At 36.6% G+C, this 17,173-nt stretch overlaps 1 protein-coding gene across 1 annotated transcript in view; it reads right to left on the reverse strand.

Moving 5' to 3' along the window:
- LOC111047862 (obscurin) overlaps positions 1–17,173 on the reverse strand; it is a 210,177-nt gene that overhangs the window by 103,195 nt on the left and 89,809 nt on the right. The window contains 1 exon segment of the mRNA XM_039420189.1: positions 5,314–5,718. Coding sequence (XP_039276123.1) covers positions 5,314–5,718 — 405 coding nt within the window.

Genomic DNA, 17,173 nt, shown 5'->3' on the forward strand with positions numbered 1-17,173 from the left:
TATGAATGATAAATTTGATTTGTCAACCCTGTTGTCAATATTTGTAGTAGCAGAGGTCTTCGGGGTGGTTTACAACATTCAACTTTGGATTTTCGTTCAATAATTATGTTTTATTCCCAGTTAATTAAATCACATGTTTTTTCTGATGCTGACTGAGGTAAAGTCATGTAATATAATCTTATTCTGAACTCTGATTTCAAGATACTTATGGTAGCCTACTACCGCTCAATCTTAATGAGATGATTTTTTTCAATTTTTAATTCAATGTACGATATCATTTTTTTATACTTGAATATGAATGTTTGGTTTTTCTATAAATGCTTTGAGGTACATGATATTATTATTATAAATGTTTGGTTGGATGCTATCGCCAGTATACTGACTGACATTACAATGACTTCTTGTATCAAGAAATTCTAATCCTAAAATGAATGACTCCACAACTAAAATAGAAAACAAAATCAATTTTGGAATAATATTAATTTGAAAATTGGAATATAATAGATCAACTTGGAATAAATGTTCATTAATGCATTCTTCCATAACCGAGATTGTTCATGTTCAGTACAGATATTCAATGAATCTTCGAAATGACGACTGCATAAATCATAAATACAGAGGGTTCTAACTTGGCAAGAAACATGGCTAACATGAAGACGTCTGTCAACAAACACACGACTACAGTTTGTGAGGTCCGAGCAGCTTGGTGTGAGCTGGTCGGTCCAACAGACATCATCAAGTCTGACCCTATTCCTATTTTTAGTTCTTGCTTATTCCAACTTCAACGAACAGGATGGGTAACGGAGAGAGAGGGAGAGAAAGAGACCATTCTAAAATAGCATCTTTCTCAAATTAGAAACAAAATGCACGACTTTGATTTTTATAATACCTGAATAACTGGAATGCCAATAGCATTACTAATGGTAGTCAGTCACAGGTACTGAGAAGTGTAGATACTGCAACGCACAACAAAAAATAACAGCTACTTCCAGATAATTTTTGGCAGTTACCCAGTCGATGACTGTCAGTTGCAACTCACTCATTCTCTTTTCTTCTTCTCATTAATATTCTTATTTCTTTATCTTTTGTAGTTTTTCCTCTTTCTAGCTGAACTTGTCTTATTATCTATCTCTTACAAGTTATCTTCTCTTTGCTTTCATCCAATCTGCGCCATCATTCCCTGAATTTCACTCTTGAACAGACCATCAACATTTTTCTATCTTGTCCATCTCTTTGCCAAGCTTGAAAGCGAACGTTGAAAAGCTTAATAATTTCATCTGACGTACAGAAAGTTGAGAAATTATGATACCAAACTCAAAATAAGTTCTCGAGGTCAACAAAATATTGTATACTTGAAAAAATTACTATAATTTTGTAGTTTTTTTAGCCAATTTCTCAACACCAAAGTTTGGTACAGTAATTTTGTGATGGGAGCTTGTAAAATGAGAGGAGAAAGAAGACATGAAATTTAATGTTCAAGAAATGATGGACAAGGGAATCTTTCATTTTTCAAGCAGATCATAAGTTCAAGGACATATATTTTCTCCACTTATAATAACGCTCAAAATATGAATAGTGTGGAATATACAAAAGAGTTAAAAATAATAGAAAGTAAGAGATGAAGGTGAGATTCGAAATCGATGTCTGTGGATAACAAATTGCAAAGCCTATCGGGAAGTTCAACTTTAATACAGTAACTGAACAGCTGCATGACGTTATTTTTGCTAACAATGTATTTTTGGCTGGACATAGTGGCAGTAAATAGTGTTGAATCTCCAATAGTTGAATACAACTTGTTCAGCTCGTCTGTCAAATTGGCTACATGACTTACAACCAGAAAAATTTGCAAGGACATGGATCAGAAAATAGCTTGCTACAGCTTGGTCTACATGTCTACAACTTCGAAAACGATATTTCAATTTGTTATTTTCTGTTTCTTTACTGACTTGCTCAGTAAACATCAAATGGGAAGTGGGAGATATCTGAAGTGGGAATCGAAACTGGATAAACTTTTCAAATCTAATGACTAGGAATGGCTTATTTTTTTGTAAATTTTATGGTGGTTTTCATAGTGAATTTTAACATGGATATATCATTATTAATATGTTGGATAATTGAATGGCAGAATGGAAAAAAGCTGCAGTATAATAAATTATTCATCACTGATTTTATTGAAGAAACTTGTAACACAGAATCCATTCCAACACTGTTTGCTGAGTTACACCAATTAATAAAATTGATATGCGATAAAAAACGCGTAGCTCAATTAAGTCTGTTCAACTGGAGGAACCTATACTGCCATCTTTGATATTAATTCCATAACATAAGTTGATGCAAAACTGTCATTTGATAGATTTGAATTTGAAATTATTTATTTACAAAAATACATAAAAATTATAAAATTTTGAAATGAAAATCGTAGGTTTCTCTCATGGGCACATCCCTTTGAGAAAGGAACGAGATGAGACGAACAATACCTAAATACTTATTATTCTTGTATGGCGCTACAGCCCATGGTGAGCCTTGGCCTCCGCAACTATCAACCTACACGCATCTCTATCATTGACTATGCCTCTCCATTCCCTTAAACCCAAACTCCTCACATCATCCAACCATCTGTTTCTGGATCTCCATCTTTGTCTTCTATTGTGAAGCTTTTCCCACATCACAATTTCAGGGATTCTGCTCGCGGTCATCCTTTCCACTTGACCCAACCACTTGATCTTTGAGCCTATATAAATCGAACTATGGTATGTCCTTTCCTCAAGTCTTCCAATTCCTTGTTGGAACGGATTCACCATTCCAACCTCTTTCGTACTGGGCCATAAATTTTCCGCAGTACTCTTCTTTCAAGGACATGGAGCTTGTTTTTATCCTTTTCTGTCATTGTCCATATCTTTTTTTCCCAACCATAGGTCACAACGGGGCGTACTAAGCTGTGGTATACTTTTAATTTGGTTCTGCTAATCAGGCAGCTTCTGAATAAGCTTGCAATCGCGTAAAATGTTCTATTTCCAGCTTGGATTCTTTCAAAGATGGTTTCGGAGATATTGCTCCGAAATACTTAAGTGATGCAATACCTCAACTTACAAAGAGTTTTATTAGCTTTCAATAAATTGATTGAAAACAGTAATACGTTTATTGTGAATTCATGAAAAGTAAAATACAAAAACAAAAAAGAGGAAAGATAACGCTTTGATCTATATTCACGATTTATCATATGACAAGGAAGTGATGAACATGGTTTCATTGACGAGAATAAGCACAATGTTTCAAAGTATACAATTCGAAACTTTACTTCCTAAATTTTCTTTACAACGATACTATTGCAGTGATTTAAGCCAGTTTCCTTGATATCGTTATCTATAATCAGTGGACGATTATATTATACAGCTTGTCTTCAAAACCACTCCATAAAATCCAACTTAAAATAGGCTCTTTCAAATATTCATTTGACAAAAAATATGGTTTTATTCAGGGACTTTCTAACTTTTTCAGCTGATTGAGGCCGTCTTGTTGAAGATACCGTTGTCTATACTCATCTATTCAGTATGTCTTGTCAAATTACCATGTTATAGCGTTCAACAGCAAATGCGAATAATGAAGATTTATCAAAATGATAATGATCATGCAAGAAATGTTTCCAGAGCTTCGCCCAATAATCGTCCTTCCAAGAGGACTAGTCGCTATAAAAGTGATGGGCGAATTTGAGGAAACTGGTTCGGTTAATGTTCGAACAGCACCCGTACGACAACGTATCTCAAGGATTGTCAAAATTATTGTCGCTATAATGAGAATGTGCAGGAGAATCAGCGAAAGTCACCGCGCACAAGAGCTCGGGTTCTCTTACTTCAACATGGCGAATGAAGCCAATGATTATCAACTCCTTGTGGCCCAAACTGGACGATATGGATGCAAACAATATTTAATTTTAACAAGAGAGTACAATGTGCCAGACAGCGCACAAAACAATAATTGACATTTTGGATTGTCGATTTTCTCACATGCTTATATTGTGCAGAGGCGAAGTCAACTGGCCACTACAATTGTGTGATTTGACCTGCTAAACTTCTTCTTTTGGGGCTATGCTGAGTCACAGATCTATGCCAATTAGAAGTCGACCATCGATGCTCAAAAAGTGAATATTACCGATGCCATCAATAAGATTCAGCCCGATTTGTTTGCCAGATTAATGAAAAAATAAACTTTTCGGACTTCCGCCATCCCGCCATTCTTGGTGGGCCTCTTATTGCCTCAACTTCCCCTACAATACCTAATTTCGTGTAAAGTATGGAATAAAACTTCTATATATCTTTATACAGAACCAAGCTTTACAGGAATACGTGACAGCATGAATAGGTACTTCCTTCAAATATCTCGTCATCATACTTTCAAGTAAAAATCATTTACGGTAAGGGCATCAAGACTTTGGAATGATCTGCCCAATGATGTGATTTTTGCAGCAACCTTGGGTACCTACAAATCCAGGCTTTTTGCTCTATTGGAATATATAATACATGGAGATGTTATTCAAATTTTCATGTATTATTAAAAGATATCACTCACTGATATAATGTAATGTAATTGAAAATAATTCGTAGAGTTATACTGTCCAAGAAATAACAGCTGTTGTGAATCACCACTTTTAAACGCACAAAAGTGCAAATTTTATGTTATTGTAGTCTCTACTTTCTATGAAGAATCTATCGATCTATCTTGTCATAGACTGAGCTGACTAATCACAGTAACTTCATGATTCTGTATGGAGGAAGGCTACTCACGAGAGCAGCTGATATGAATCATCACATTAAAGCTCACAAAAGCGCAGAATTTACATTATTGATATCTCTCTCTTCGAAGAACAAACAATAGAGTTTTTTAAACTTCTTAAATTGAAAATGAACTTCTTCGATCATGTAAATGAATAAGATATTGTCAGTTCCACATGTAAAACTGACAATTTACATGGCATGAATATGATACAGTCACTTCCACAAAATTTCTAGCTCATAGATATATTTTTGGACAGAAATTTAACTTTAACTTTTCACAGTAAGAACATAACCTATTTTTCGGACATGTTAATATTTATCAAAATTTGGGAACAGAATTGTTTTGGGCTATTCCTGGTGTTCTTTCCTGATCATACTCATATGATTTGTAATTGTATCAAGCAAATAAATAAATAAATTGGCAGTTTTACAGGTGGAACTGACAATATATCATTCATTTCACCGCAATATTGAGAAATTACACATTCTGTATTTAGTATAAATTATATAAATTTGAATTTGTGTGAAAAATATGACTCACCAGCCGGACTAGAGCCGCCGATCGGTTTGGCAAACAGCTTGACACTGCTGGTGCTGGAGGAGCGTCTGTAGTCGGCTGCCCTGCCGACATCCGATGACGAGTAGTCGACCGACGACCGACTGGACGTCAAGTCCTTGGAGCCGCGCGTGCCAGATCGCACTTCCTCAATGGCCGTGTAGCTCTCGCCTCCGCGACTGCCGGCTGCGATCTCCTGCCGCGTCGAGAAGCCATCCACGTCACCCGTCACCTCCCGGAACTGCGACACCGTCTGCCCGTTGATCGAAGCGCTCTCCTCCAGAATTTTCATGCTGCGTGAAGACGATGTTGATGACGTTAGCTGGTGGCGTGCTGACGCCGTTTCAACGTGGATCTCCTGGCTGCTGGTGCTTGATACTGATCTGAACTCTGCAACATTACATTTGTTATTTGATCACATAGCATTGTAATTGGGATAAAATATATTGATAAATAAAAGAGAAAGAAATAACATAATTATAAATATAGCTTATGAGTTTCAAAATCGGTTTCCGGTGGTTTCTGAACCCAACTTAAGCTGTAGGTCCACTCACCCCTCATCATCATCATCCTTTTCAATTCTCACTGACAAGCCTGGAGCTTATGTTTATTTTTTTAATTTACTATGATATACATAATGTATGACTCAGCAAAACATTGGCCATTTAAAGGCCACTAACTGCTGAATTTGCATGACTGTCATCAACGAGAATCAACCAGTGGATATAAATAAATAAACAATCAACCACTGGAAAATTACAATTTATAGATATAAATCAATAACTATTATAGATAGAAAATAATTTAACCTCAAATAGAGCAGCAAAGTAAAAATCTTGTGTTCACACAACTTTCTTTGCCCTTATGAAAATTGATCACCTGACGCTAGTGTTCACGCGCATCTCAAGTTTACTATTCAAAGATTTGAGCAAGCTGGTGACAGGACAGTAACGCTGAAGACACAAGGTCTGCTATCTCTTCATAGTTAATGATTTAATAGGATCAACAGTTGCCAACAGTTTGCAATTGAATAATCACATTTTATTGAATTTCGAGCTTATTCTCAATTGTAGGTGAAAATGTTACTGAATATTAATTGTAGATATTTTCATGCTCAATCTTTTCCACTTGAAAAAGTTTTTGTTTAAATTGTATCTGAAGCCTGATAATTGGGAATCTAAAATCAAACTTTGCATAGATGAGGCAGAGTTCCAGAAATTTTTACATACATCGGATTTGTGGCAGTTGATAGAGCTTATCAATGACTATTCTAGGTATGAATTTGATAAAAATCGTTCGAGGCTTTTCGAGAATATCGCGAAAAACCCTGTTTTTGACAACATTTTAGCAGCCATCTTGAATTGCATTTGATCGAAATTGTTCGTGTCGGATCCTTATACTGTAATAAGGACCGTAATTTCCAAATTTCAAGTCATTCGAACGTCCTCCCTTCTCTCCACATGTCCGTACCACTGCAGACGTTTTTCTTGTATTTTCTTTGATATTTTTGTAACTTTCATTCTGTTTCTTATTATTTCATTTCGGATTCCATCCCTTACAGTTACGCCACAACTCCACATCAGCATCTTTTTTTCCAGTGACCTCCAGTCTGTGTTCATGGGCTTTTTTAACTGTCCAGGTCTCTTCTCCGTATGTCAACGCTGGCCGCATGACTGTTTTTGTAGATTTTTCCTTTAGTTTTTCATTCATTCTTCTTTCACAAAATATTCCAGTCATTTTCTTCCAATTTATCCAGGCTGTATTTACTTGATGTGCTATTTCGTTGTCCAGTTCTCCGTTTTCATCAATGATTGAGCTTAGGTACTTTCCTAGAAAATTTAAAGTTGTTCCCCCAAGCTGTAAACAATAGGCTGCAATCGTACTTTGCATCTGTTATTTTATACATGAAGATCGTTCATAATACAGCCTTTTAATAATGTTCTATTGGACAAAGAGTTCAACGTAAATCAAAGACCTGTCCAACCGTTTTGCAAGACCATAGTCGAGCCAATTCGATAAGCTACAAAAATATAAATATTTTAAATACGGTGTGGATATAAATTGCATGTTTTATCCATATCATGTTTTATCCTAATTATCAGGGTTCCTTCCACGGCTTCTATAGGCCGGATAAAAATTTACTCATAACTCTTTTTCACTTTTTGGAAGTCATATTCCTTTGAACGAATAATGCATCTTAGAATTATCGTCTATTCATAAAGCCGTGTCGACACTGAACAAATGTTCGGCAAACATGTTTTTGAGGGGGGTCAGGGACAAACGTTTAAAAAATTTTGGACAATCATTGTTTGTCAAACAAAAATTACTGTTTTTCCAAACATTTTTTGTGTTAGCTGTAAAACATAAAAAGTGTTCTCCCCACTTACAAATATTTTGTTCGGTGACGCGTCCACACTGGCCACTGGCAAACATTGTTTGTCAAACATAATAAAATTTGCCCAAACTGTTTCAACAAGAATGTTTGTCGAATATTTGTTCAGTGTGGACGCGGTTCAAGGGACATTTTAGTGTGTCTCATCAATTATTCTGTAATATTTGAATAAAAACATAAATCTGTTGTCAAATTCTACACTGTTTTATTTAGTACACGACCAAGGTTTCGTGACCACACCGGTCACATTTTCAAGTTGACTAAAACTTATTTTTCGTTGACTTCGTTGACTTTCAGTCAACTTGAAAATGTGACCGGTGTGATCACGAAACCTTGGCCGTGTACTGAATAAAACAGTGTAGAACTTGACAACAGATTTGTGTTTTTATTCAATTATGCAACGGTTCTACAATATTGACAATGACTCAGTCAAATCTGTAATATTTTTCATATTTTATTGAATTCTTGAAAATATTGATGATATTCATCTGGAGCAGCATCTTCTAATCAAACCACATCCACATCAATATCTTGCGATCTCTTGCGAAATCATCATCTCATTCACAATCCTCAGTGCATTTTTATATATGAAGTTCACTAATTACTGAAATTTACAAAAATATGGTTAAACTGGCATGTTGGTTATGTTGAAAAAATGTTCATTGAAAAAATGGTGACAAGAAATACTCGTCATTTGACACAAATACATTATCACTAATGTTTTTCAAATCCAGGCTATTAATCCAGTCATCACTTGGAGCAGATCGTAGTCTTAATGCTTAGGCGTAGTCGTAATGGGAACTGCAATTTTATAATGTAAAACAAAACCATTAGAACTGATCTATCTGGTCATGTTTTACTGGGAACTATGCCTACATGAGCCCAAGGCTCATGCTTGATTAATTGGATGGGTAATGACTATAGATGAATGGACCAGATCGAAAATACTGATACAGGCAGTTATTTTGAATCTTGAAACTGTATGTAGGTGGATCTGGCCTGAGAAAGATACCTTTTAAATGGAGAACCATGAGCACAGTACAGTACCTATCACACTTCCCATTCCAGTCAATTTAATTTTTTTTTGATGGATGTCCACATAAGTAAGCACTAGTGTGTGGTTAATAGTCCAGGCAATGAGTGCTCAAAAAAGGGTATAGAGGGAAATGTCTGGAAGACAATTTTTGACCCCGCAATTCTGTTTAGGGTAGTAAGGAGGTAAACATATCAAAATTCCCCACCCCTACCGACTGTGCTAAGGGGGTGAGGGTGGTTCAAAGGTACCATTTTTTGGTTTCTCGCATATAACTCGAAACAAAAAACTATGTATCTTACGGGCATAACTGTGATATACAAAATTGAAGCTTACATAATTTCCTACAATATTTATCTCTCACATTTTTCTATATCTTCTCTAATTTTCGCGATATCCGCTCTTGAAGGTGTGACTTTTTGGAAAAACACGTTTGCCTCAAAATTTTTTTTCAATTTTTGCTTATATAGCTTTTTGAAAACTGATGGGAGAAATTCATGCTGATTATGAGATTATAGAGCATTGAATTTTCTTCAATTTGATGTATGATTCACACTTTTATGAATTTCCCTACACCTTTTGCAACAGTTTTATTGTTGATTCTGAATTCAAAAATGAAGCCCAATAAATTCTCCACACTTTTTGTTCAGTGAAATTTTGTGATATTCCCAACATTTCCCGAGATATTCGCTCTTGATGGTGTTTAATTGTTAAAATGACAGGTTTTTATCCAATGTTTTGTTATTTCAGGGCTTATAACACTCCAACAATGCATTGTAGAAGCTGATGCTTATAGTAGGCTTTTAGAGCATTCAATTCTCTTTGAAATGGTGTATTATTTCACTATTCCAAGTTTTCCTTTCATTGTTATAGCAGCTTCAATCTAGGGGGTGAAATTTTCATTGCTGCAAAAATTGATCGTTTGACAATGACATTGGAAGGGGGTGTCTGTGACACAATTTTTGACTTTGCAGTTTAATTTGGACTAGTTAGTAGGTGAACATAGCAAAAGTGCGCATCTTTATCCCCTCTGTTGAAATTGTGGAACCGCTGAGTTCCACACTTGTTGCAGCAATGAAATTTCACCCCCTAAATTGAAGCTGCTATAATAATGAGAGGGAAACTTGGAATAGTGAAATAATACATCATTTCAATGAGAATTTAATGCTCTACGAAACTACTACAAGCATCAGTTTTTACAATGCATTGTTGGAGAATTAGGAGCCCTGAAAGTTTGATAAAAACCTGTCATTTCAACTATTACACACATTCAAGAGCGAATATCTCGGGAACTGTTGGGGATATCACAAAATTCCACTAAACAAAAAGTGTAGAGAATTTATTAGGCTTCATTTTTGAATGGTTAGTTATGTCAGTTGAACGCATTGATCTCAAGATATGACCGTGGGAGCAGAAAACTGAAAAATACAACTTTTAAACCACCCTCATCCTCTTAGAACATGAGTTAGAAATGGGGACTTTTGATATGTTCTTCTCCTAACTATTCTTAACAAAGCTGCACAGTCAAAAATTGTGTTTAATACATTCCCTCCAAATTCCTTTGTCAATTGGTCTATTGTTGCAAAAATGGAGATTTCAGAATCAACACTAATGCTGCTGCAAAAGATGTAGAGAAATTCGTAAAAGCGTGAAATTATACATCAAATTGAAGAAAATTCAATGCTTTATAAGCTCATAATCAGCATGGATTTCTCCCATCGTTCTTCAAAAAGTTATATTAGCAAAAATTGAAAAAAGTTTGAGGCAAACGTGTTTTTCCAAAAATGTCGCACCTTCAAGAGCGGTTATCTCGAAAACTAGAGGAGGTAAAGAAAAATGTGAGAGATAAATATTGTAGGAAATTATGTAAGCTTTTATTTTGTCTATAACAGTTATGCCCGTAAGATACATAGTTTTCGAGTTATATGCGAGAAACCAAAAAATGGTACCTTTGAACCACCCCCACCCCCTTAGCACAGGCGGTAGGGGTGGGGACTTTTGATATGTTGTTTACCTCCTTACTACCCTAAACAGAGCAGCGGGATCAAAAATTATCTTCCAAACATTTCCCTCTACAACCTTTCTTTGACTGCACTATAATGCGATTAAATGTTGACATAATCTATGCTCCATGTGCTTGACGGGATTCGAACAATTCCAGCATCAGTCAAAGGTCGATAGCGCCTCATCTGACTGGTCCACCACATTCTGTCAGTCTGCCAACTTCAAGATAATAATTTTCAATACATTGTTGGAGAGTTCCCGTGGGAGTTGCTGGTCTCCTAGCGGGCGCCTCCCCAGGTGGCGGATAGGGGGATGCCTCCTAGATATAGGGGGTACCGAGGAAATCAAATACCCGGGGCGGACCAAAACCAGCAACAAAACTGCTGCCTTGCAGATGGAGTTCAATGGAACTTCAAAGGCTAAGGGAAGAAAACCCTAACAGGAAATTGACTGCTGCCTTGTAGTTCGGCATTGGTTTGTCAAAGGCTAGGGAAGAAATCCCGAAAAAATTACCTGGTCCTCCAGGTTGGGGGTTTGGCGAGGGGCCAACAACCCCTCCCTGGAAAAAAAATCACACGTTGAGAATAACACAACACAGCCTCGGATTGGATCGGATAAAAATGGAAACAAAAGAAAAGGAAAATGCACCAAAAGGAAAAAGGATATGGATTTGATTTTAGCAACATGGAACGTTAGAACACTTAAAAGACCAGGAGCACTACATGCATTGAAACGACAGTTGGAACTTTACAGGGTTGAAATTGCTGCAATTCAGGAGATGAGATGGCCAGGGAACGGAATTTTGGAGAGTGGAGACTGGACCGTGTTCTTTAGTGGTAGTAATGATGGAAGTGGAATGGCTGGTACTGGATTTCTGGTCAATAGGAAAAGGAAAGAAGCAGTAATCGGTTTCAAACCAGTGAATGAGAGAATCAGCACTCTAAGATTAAGATCTCAATTCTTCAACATCACATTAGTATGCGTTTATGCTCCAACAGAGGATGCGGATGAAGAGGAGAAGGAGAGATTCTATGAGAAGTTGGAGGAAGTAGTTGACGAAATAGCGCATCATGATGTGAAAATCCTCCTGGGAGACCTGAACGCAAAAATAGGTAGAGAAGAGAGATTTCAGAGTGTGATAGGGAAAGAGAGCTTACACAGTGAAAGTAATGATAACGGGAGGCGAGTGATAGATCTTGCTGTAAGAAAGGATATGATTATAAGTAGCACCCAGAAACAGCGAAAAAACATCAAAAAAGCTACCTGGTGTTCACCGGACGGGGTCACATCAAATCAAATAGATCATATTTTGATCGATAAAAGACACTGTACTGATATAACAAATGTGGAAAGCTGTAGAGGGGCTGATATAAACTCAGACCACTATATGGTCAGGATTGGTTGTAGACAGCGTATTGCAGTGACAAACAACAAGAGAACAAAAACGCAAGCTCGTTTTGATGTGGCAAAACTGAAAGAAGAGGCGGTGTCACACAGATATGAGGAATGCTTGAAGAACTATCTGGAACAGAAAGAGGATGCATGGAACACTGAGGGAGTAGAAGGGAAATGGAGTATTCTGAAGGAAAGTGTGATTGGAGCTGCAAGGGAAGTTGTTGGCTCTAGAAAGAAGGAAATTCAGGCTCGCTGGTTTGATGAAGAATGCATAACTGCAATTGAAAGACGAAATAGGGCCAGAATGAAAATGATCCAGAGAAAAACACGGGGAACTGTGGAAGATTATAGATCAGAAAGGAGGATAGCGGATAAGTTATGTAGAAGAAAGAAAAGAGCATATGAGAAGCAGCAGTTGGAGAGTATAGAAGAGCATTATGGCAGAGGAGAGATGAGAAAGTTTTACAAAAAAATAAGAGAAGATAAGAAAGGGTTTCAACCCAGGGCAGTGTACTGCAAGGATAAATTAGGAAATATGATAGGAGATGAACAAGGAATAAAGAGGAGATGGAGAGAACACTTTGATGAAGTCTTGAACCATGGCCAACAAGAAACTGAAACTGCTTATGATGATGTGAGAACGGTACAAGAGGAAGTGGGTAGACCAATGCTTAATGAGGTGAAAGAGGCTATCAAAGATCTTGCAAACAATAAGGCCCCTGGGTTAGATCTAATAACGGCAGAACTTGTTAAAAAAGGAGGGGACATGTTTGTACAGAGGATGCATGCTCTAATCAATGAAATATGGTTAGAAGAAAAAATGCCAGAAGAATGGAGCATTGGTATAATTTGTCCAGTTCATAAAAAGGGGGACAAAATGGAGTGCCGAAACTACAGAGGAATCACCCTACTGAGTATTCTGTACAAAGTCTTTGCCAAAATTCTAGCAAAAAGGATGACGCCATTGATAGAATGTAATATTGGAGAGTATCAATGTGGTTACCGGCCAGGAAGATCAACAGTCGACCATATCTTCACAATCAGGCAAATTCTGGAAAAATGCTATGAGTTTGATGTCAACGTGCAACAGATATATATTGATTTCCAACAGGCATATGACACTATCAGTAGGGTGAAAGTGTATGAGGCACTTAGAGAGTTAAATGTCCCCACAAAGCTGATCCGTCTCATAAGTATGACAATGAAAGGAAGCAGAGCTGTGGTCAAGATTGATGGAAGTGTTACAGATGATTTTGAGGTAAGAAGGGGACTGAGGCAAGGAGATGTGCTGTCAACCATGTTATTCAATGCAGTGCTGGAAAATATTATCAGAAAGGTGACCACCAACAATCCCGGGGGCACACTCTTCAACCGGATGTGCCAAATAATGGCTTATGCAGATGACGTGACCATACTAACAAGAAACAGGAGGGAACTGACAGAGATCTATGAAAAGCTGGAACATGAGGCAAGAGAAGTAGGCCTGGAAATTAATATGCAGAAAACTAAAGTGATGGTTATGTCCAGGAGGCCAGTGAATGATGGAACACAGATACAGTTATCAGGTAGAACCTTTGAGAAAGTGAAATCATTCAAGTATTTGGGCACCCTAATAACGGAAGAGAATAATGTAGCAGAAGAAGTGGATGCTAGGATAATGTCCGGAAATAGGGTGTATTTCGCCCTGCAGAATATCCTGAAGTCCAAAAATGTGTCAAAAAAAGGCAAAATAAAAATTTACACAACAGTTTTAAGACCAATAGTGACATATGGGGCCGAAGCTTGGACATTGACTACACGAGAAGAAGGTCTGCTTCAGAGATGGGAAAGAAAGATTTTAAGAAGAATTTTTGGAGCAACCAAGGAAAATGAAATATGGAGGATGAGAACAAACGAGGAACTAGGAAGATTGTTCGAAGAGACCAGTATTTTATCTGTTGTGAAAAGTATGAGGCTGAGATGGGCTGGTCATGTGTGCAGAATGCCGGAAGGGAGGGTGCCAAGAATGGTGCTGGAAGGCAAACCCGGAGGAAGAAGATTACAAGGAAGACCAAGAAAGCGGTGGGTTGACGATGTGGAAGAGGATTTGCGCAGACTGGGTGTAAGAAGATGGAGAAGAACAGCAGAATGTCGAGAGGGGTGGAAGGATGTGGTTGTGAAGGCTAAGGCTCTACATGGGCTGTAGTGCCAATAATGATGATGATGATGATTGTTGGAGAGTTATGAGCCCTGAAAGATTGATAAAAACCTGTTATTTCAACAATTACACACTTTCAAGAACGAATATCTCGGGAACTGTTGGGAATATCACAAAATTCCACTGAGCAAAAAGTGTAGAGAATTTATTAGGCTTCATTTTTTAATGGTTAGTTATGTCAGTTGAACGCATTTATCTCAATATATGAGCGTGGGAGCAGAAAGCTGAAAAATGCAACTTTCAAACCACCCTCATCCCCTTAGCACATGAGTTAGAAATGGGGACTTTTGATATGTTCTTCTCCTAACTAGTCTTAACAAAGCTGCACAGTCAAAAATTGTGTTTAATACATTCCCTCCAAATTCCTTTGTCAATTGGTCTATGTTGCAAAAATGGAGATTCCACACTCAACACTAAAGCTGCTGCAAAGGAGTAGGGAAATTCGTAAGTGTGAAATAATTATACATCAAATTGAAGAGAATTTGATGCTCTATAAGCTCATAATCAGCATGGATTTTCCCGTCGTTTTTCAAAAGGTTATAAGAGCATAAATAGAAAAAAATTGAGGCAAACGTGTTTTTCCAAAATGTCGCACCTTCAAGAGCAGATATCTCAAAAACTAGAGAAGGTAAAGAAAAATGTGAGATATAAATATTGTGGGAAATTATGTAAGCTTTTATCTTCTTATACTTATAAAATTCTTATCTCACTGACTCACTGATCACGATTTCTGGAAAACTACTGGATGGATTGCAACAGAACTTGGAATATAGCTTCCTTCTTAAACGTCCTAGGTGCTCACTAAGAAATCTTTTGGCGATATTTCAACTCTAAGGGTGGTTTTTAAGGGTTTAAAGTTCGTCTTTTAGCATGTATATTCTTCTTCTCCCAATCTCTTGATTATAATAGAAATGTCCATATTATATGTTATTAGAGATCTATATAATCTAGAGAGAGAACCTCTTCGAAACAGTTGTTAACTGGCAACTAAATTGATAATTTTGACAGGTTGGCATTAAGTTGAGATAACCTCATTAGGTTGGCACCAGGTTGAAGAACTGATCAAAATGCATTTATCGAGAACAAATTGATTGGGCACTGCTGCTTCAATCGGAGCTATTCCTGGGAGTATAGATAGTTTTTTTCTTCATAAAACAAACTTTTATGACGGGAGTTGCTTCTATCAATCTCATAATTGATACTATTCTATCAAGACTAATTCAATTTTGATTGTATATCCGATCGCGACAACTGCTTAAACAATTTCGATGAAATTTTAATAATTCAGTATGATATATGAAGGGTATTTTCAAAACTTTAGAAGTGTCCGTTGTGGAATCTGTTTGCAAAGAATGAGGAAATTCGGCCAAAATTTAACTTGGGCGAAATAAAGAGGTTATTTATTAAAACGGCAAAATAGCTGTTGTTCCTTTTCCTAATGTAGAAATTAATATCTTCCATAGAAGTAAGGCGCTTTTCCCAAGCATCAATATTATTCTCAAACATTGATTGTTCTACCAAAGAAAATAGAAAATAGAAGATAGCTTTCGTTATAAATATTGGAGAATAAGCATAACAGTTCGTTGACTGTCAGTATTTTTCATTAATAGCATCAATGCTCCCCATTCAAACTATGCTGACACATTGATGTGAATCTTACTATAATTTGGTTACTTCAGATCAGATGAAGATAATAATGTCGATGATCGCTACTATTTCAATTTCAATAATGCTTGACATTTTGGCTTTTGATGCCAGCTGTTATTATGTGAAATAAGCTCTCATTGAATGAAATCATAATCATTGAAGTCAATTATACTAGTAAGCAATTTCTGTTTGAATATGTGTATTTGTGGATATGTATGTATGTCGGACGGATCTCGAAAACGGCTCTAACGATTTTGATTAAATCAGGAATATAGTAGGTTTGCGAAAACAAAACATTATTTTGAAACAGGTCTTAACTCTACGAAAATTCGCTGAAGTTCCTTGAGAAAGGATTATTGGTCCCTCAAGTAGCAGCTGATCAGAAAAAGTTTTCCATAGTTTGTTGAAAACGTAAGAGAGTGTGAGCAAATGAAAAAGATTATAATAGCTGTAGTTGAGTTACCAAATTTGGCGACCTTATTTTAAAACATTGCAGTATTCTTGGAACATCTGGTATAATAGGTTCAGAAAGTGACAGGATGATAGCAAAAGAATTTTATAATCGATATCTCCAAACATATGGTAGTTGAATGTAATGTTCATTGTGAGGTGATAGAAATGCGACTAATTTCTTCAGCTTCTGTTGTAGCCTATTGGTTCCTCTGTTGCTCTATGTTTTTACGCAGCCATGGCCTTGAGAGAGCCAGTTGCACTGTTAATTCCTATTCTGGACTAAATACCACGAGAACCAATGAGAGAAGCATCTATTAAAAAAAGCCCTGCTCTGATCAATTCTCATGAAATTTAATCCCGATTGAAATTGAACATGGTTTTGTGCTACTGGGCCTGATATTTTCTTGTTTCAAAATCAGCTGAAAACTAAATCGAAAAACATAATATTCCATCAGCTACTCCATTTCCCTTCATGATGTCATTACATGACACAAGACAAACCTATTGATATTGATAGATCACAAGTAAATACTAAAGTTGTCAATTTGGATAGAATAAAATTAAGTTAAATGTTAGTTTACATCCAAATTTTCATCCCTAAGCTCTTGGTTTCAATCTAAGATCAGAAAAAAATCATATAATGGTAGTCAATAATCAAAGTGAATGAACTCTATTCAGATTTATGCAAATTCACATTAAAATGATTCCACTTCAATATTTATGA

The sequence above is a fragment of the Nilaparvata lugens genome, chromosome 2 (assembly GCF_014356525.2).
Source record: "Nilaparvata lugens isolate BPH chromosome 2, ASM1435652v1, whole genome shotgun sequence".
In the NCBI taxonomy this organism is placed as follows: Eukaryota; Metazoa; Arthropoda; class Insecta; order Hemiptera; family Delphacidae; genus Nilaparvata; species Nilaparvata lugens.